The sequence below is a fragment of the Colobus angolensis genome, unplaced genomic scaffold, assembly GCF_000951035.1.
Source record: "Colobus angolensis palliatus isolate OR3802 unplaced genomic scaffold, Cang.pa_1.0 Scaffold19, whole genome shotgun sequence".
NCBI classification, from domain to species: Eukaryota; Metazoa; Chordata; class Mammalia; order Primates; family Cercopithecidae; genus Colobus; species Colobus angolensis.
Window position 1 is genome coordinate 4,413,415 of NW_012115043.1, and position 3,396 is coordinate 4,416,810.

Here is a 3,396-nt window from a genome sequence, read left to right on the forward strand (position 1 = left end):
TCCTTGTGTAGTCCCTCCCACATTGTAACAGAGATGGTTTGTATGACAAATAAGTATGGCAGAAGCGATGGTATGTCACTTCTGAGATCTAGTTACAGAAGACAGCAGCTTAGGTTGGGCATGGTGGCTCACATCTATAACCGTAACACTTTGTGGGGCTGAAGTGGGAGGATCATTTGAGCTCAGGATTTCAAGACCAGCCTAGGCAACATGGTGAAATTCCATCTCTACCAAAAGTATAAAAATTAGCCAGACGTGATGGTGTGCACCTGTAGTCCTAGCTATTCAGGAGGCTGATGTGGGAGGATCACCTGAGCCCAGGGAGTTTGAGGCTGCAGCAAGTCATGATGGGGCACCTGCATTCCAGGCTGGGCGACAGAGTAAGACCCTGTCTCAAAAAAACAAAATAAACCAAAAAAACAAAAACCCAGCAGCTTCACCCTTGCTGTTCTGGATCACTTGCTCTGGGGAAGCCATGTTGCAAGTAGCCCAGTGGAGATGCCCACGTGGCAGGGAACTGAGGGCTCCTGCCAGCAGCTAAGTGAGCGAGCTTGGAGCAGGTCCCCCAGACCCAGTCAAGACTCAGAGGACTACAGCCCTAGCTGACAGCTTGATGGCAACCTCACCAGAGACCCCGAGCCAGAACCACTTGGCTAAGCTGCTCCCAGATTCCTGACCTACAGAAACTGTGGGAGATAATAAATGTTAGTTATTTTAAGCTGCTAAGTTTGGGGATAATTTATTATGCAGCAAGACATAATATACAGGACTTCTCAAAGCACTTAATATGTTAATATAAATCTCCAAGAAAAAAGATATACAATGCAACATTCCTCTTAGTTATCTGGCCAAGGAGACTTTCTTTTTCTGAGAATATTCTTCAGAAAGCTGATCGAACGATATGGCTCTGGTCCTACAATTCTATGTAACTTCTAACCTTGATTTTGTCTCATGAGCAAATCATTTATCCTTCCAGAACCTCAACTTTTCCCTTTTACAAAGTAGAAATAAACCATCTGCCTTTACATAAATCATTAATACAGCCCTGGAAGGGCAGATTCTGAGCTATTTTTGGCTGGGGGGTGGGAAACAGCCTGTTGAGGTCCTAAAAGGATCTACTCACCATGGGGCTTCAGATGGTTCTGCAAGGTAGCAGGTGGGCTTAAGGCCCATTTCAGTCTTTGTTCCCCAGGCCATTTCCACAAAATGGTGAGAAATAGTGTCTTCTTTTAACTTGCTCATAGCTCAAAATGGGAGGCATGGACCTGGGCCCTTCTAGGCTAGGGCATGAACCTCCTCCACGAGACTGGAAAAGCTTGTTCAGGATAAATGGCCAGTATATTTTCCCTTTCCCCACCACCATCCCTATCCAATGGACACACCATAGCCATGGGCAGGAAGGAACAACAGAAGCTTCTCTGGTTTACTTAAGAGTAAATGTGGCTTTCCTCCCTTTTCAATTCGTTCTATCTTTATCCAATAAAACATGAAAACTGAAGTCAAGTTTCAGGGTACACGATGGGTCAGAAATCCGCTGAAGCCCTACCTGCCCCTCTTCGTAAAAAGAAGACAGTTTAAAAAAAACTATAATGCGAATACTTTATTATCGAGTGACTGCTATTAGCTTTTTGACTGGGCATTAATATCTCAAAAAACCATACACCAAACCCAGGCTTTTCCACCTAGCTCTGCTGTATCATTTTCTTTATATATATATATTTCACCACAATTAAAACAAAATGAAACATACGATCTACACCCCAACTCTTCTTACCTCTCAACTGCTTTGCTTAGGCCAATGCTGGCTTCCCAGAAGCCTTTGCTGCATTGCTGAGGCTGGCTCTGGAAGGAGCTTCAAGTCATATATTGGCCTCCCTCTGCTACTGCCTTGCTGTGTGACTCTAGTTAGCGCCCTGCTCTCTCTGGGCCTCAGTTCAAGGATAGCCATGGCACTAGATGCACTCTGAGGCCTTTCCCAGTTCAGATGTTCCCTAAGTCTGTGGTTCTAATTCATCCAATGGATGTCCCCCAACCCGCCCACCTCCCACCACAAACCAAGAATTCTTTTTTTTCTCCTGTACTTTAACAGATGCAAACAGGAATTCTCGCCATCACACTCTCAAGAGGGTAGAATAAGGCTGCAGGCCATGAACCCCCAGAGCCTAGGCCTGAGGGTCGGGGAGGGGTGAGTGAGCTTAGGGGCCTGTAGGGAGAAGCCAGCTGGGGGTTGTCATGGAGACACGTGATGCTAATAAACATACCCCCCTCTACATGTCTGCTTGTCCCTTTAGAGTTTATATAACTCGCCCACATCCACTACCTCCATGGTCTTTTCATTCCACAAACATCCAGGGAGTCCATCCTTTGTATCTGCCACTAGGCTGGCCCGTGGCCACGGGAGCCAGTGGGATATGAGACATCTCTGGCTCTCAGGAGTCTCCAGGGGAAGAAAGACACCGGTGTGGTCAGAGCCTGGATGGGGTAGGCTGGGAGATGATTGAGAGGAGGGGACAACTTGGGCAAAGGCCTGGAAGACACAAACAGACAGAGAGAAGTCTGGAGTGCGGTGTCTGAAGGGGGTTGTCTGGGGTTGAGATGGGGCAGAACCACATTTCATCAGTGCGTCACAGGCCACTCTCAGAGACAGGTCTACATCCTCCGAGGGTACAGGGAGTCATCCTGGCACTTGGAGGAGGAGTGGGTCAGATGTAGGTGCAGACCATCCCTGTGGGTGGAGGATGGATTGGTGGTGGCAGGAGAGGGGCAGCAGCTGTCAGGGGAGGGACGTGACTGTGGATCATTGACTCTACTCCCCAACTGAGGAAACAGGGGTTCACACAGGTCAGGTGACTGCCCGAGGCCACCAGTAGGTTCAGGGATCTGGATCTGAGTCCTCACACTTGAGGAGTCCCCACACCAAAGCTTTACTCACCTCCCTGAGCTGCCTTCCAGGCCCCCAAGTCATACCTGTGAACACCTGATGAGTGGTTAATACAGGCCAGGTCTGAGTGCCTGACAGGCACGAGTTCATCTAATCCTCCCAACAACTCTAGGAGGTAGATACTCTCATATTAGTACTCCTCACTTCTACAGATGAGGAAACTGAGACAGAGAACTCAAGTAACTTGCCCAAGGTCACACAGCTGCTAAGTGGCAGGGTCAGGATTAAAACAAGGCAGCTGCAGCCATAGGCGGTTGGGGCTTTTATGCCCCTTGCAATGTGTGGGATGGGAGTTTGCAAGAGGGGACAGATGGGCAGGAAGTGGACTATGGAAGCGTGGAGCACCAGGAAGTCCCCAGAGATGAATAATGTGTGTGCATGCTGTGTGACCTCAGGCCACTCGCAACCCCTCTCTTGGCCTCAGGTTTTCTCATCTGAGACAAGAACCCAAAATC

General features: G+C 48.5%; 1 protein-coding gene across 1 annotated transcript in view; it reads right to left on the reverse strand.

Annotated features, from left to right (window-relative positions):
• Nucleotides 1–2,649: 2,649 nt before the first annotated feature.
• Nucleotides 2,650–3,396, reverse strand: part of SMAD6 (SMAD family member 6) — an 84,139-nt gene continuing 83,392 nt past the window's right edge. Inside the window, exon 8 of the mRNA XM_011940558.1 lies at nucleotides 2,650–2,685. Coding sequence (XP_011795948.1) covers nucleotides 2,650–2,685 — 36 coding nt within the window. The remainder of the gene's footprint in view (nucleotides 2,686–3,396) is intronic.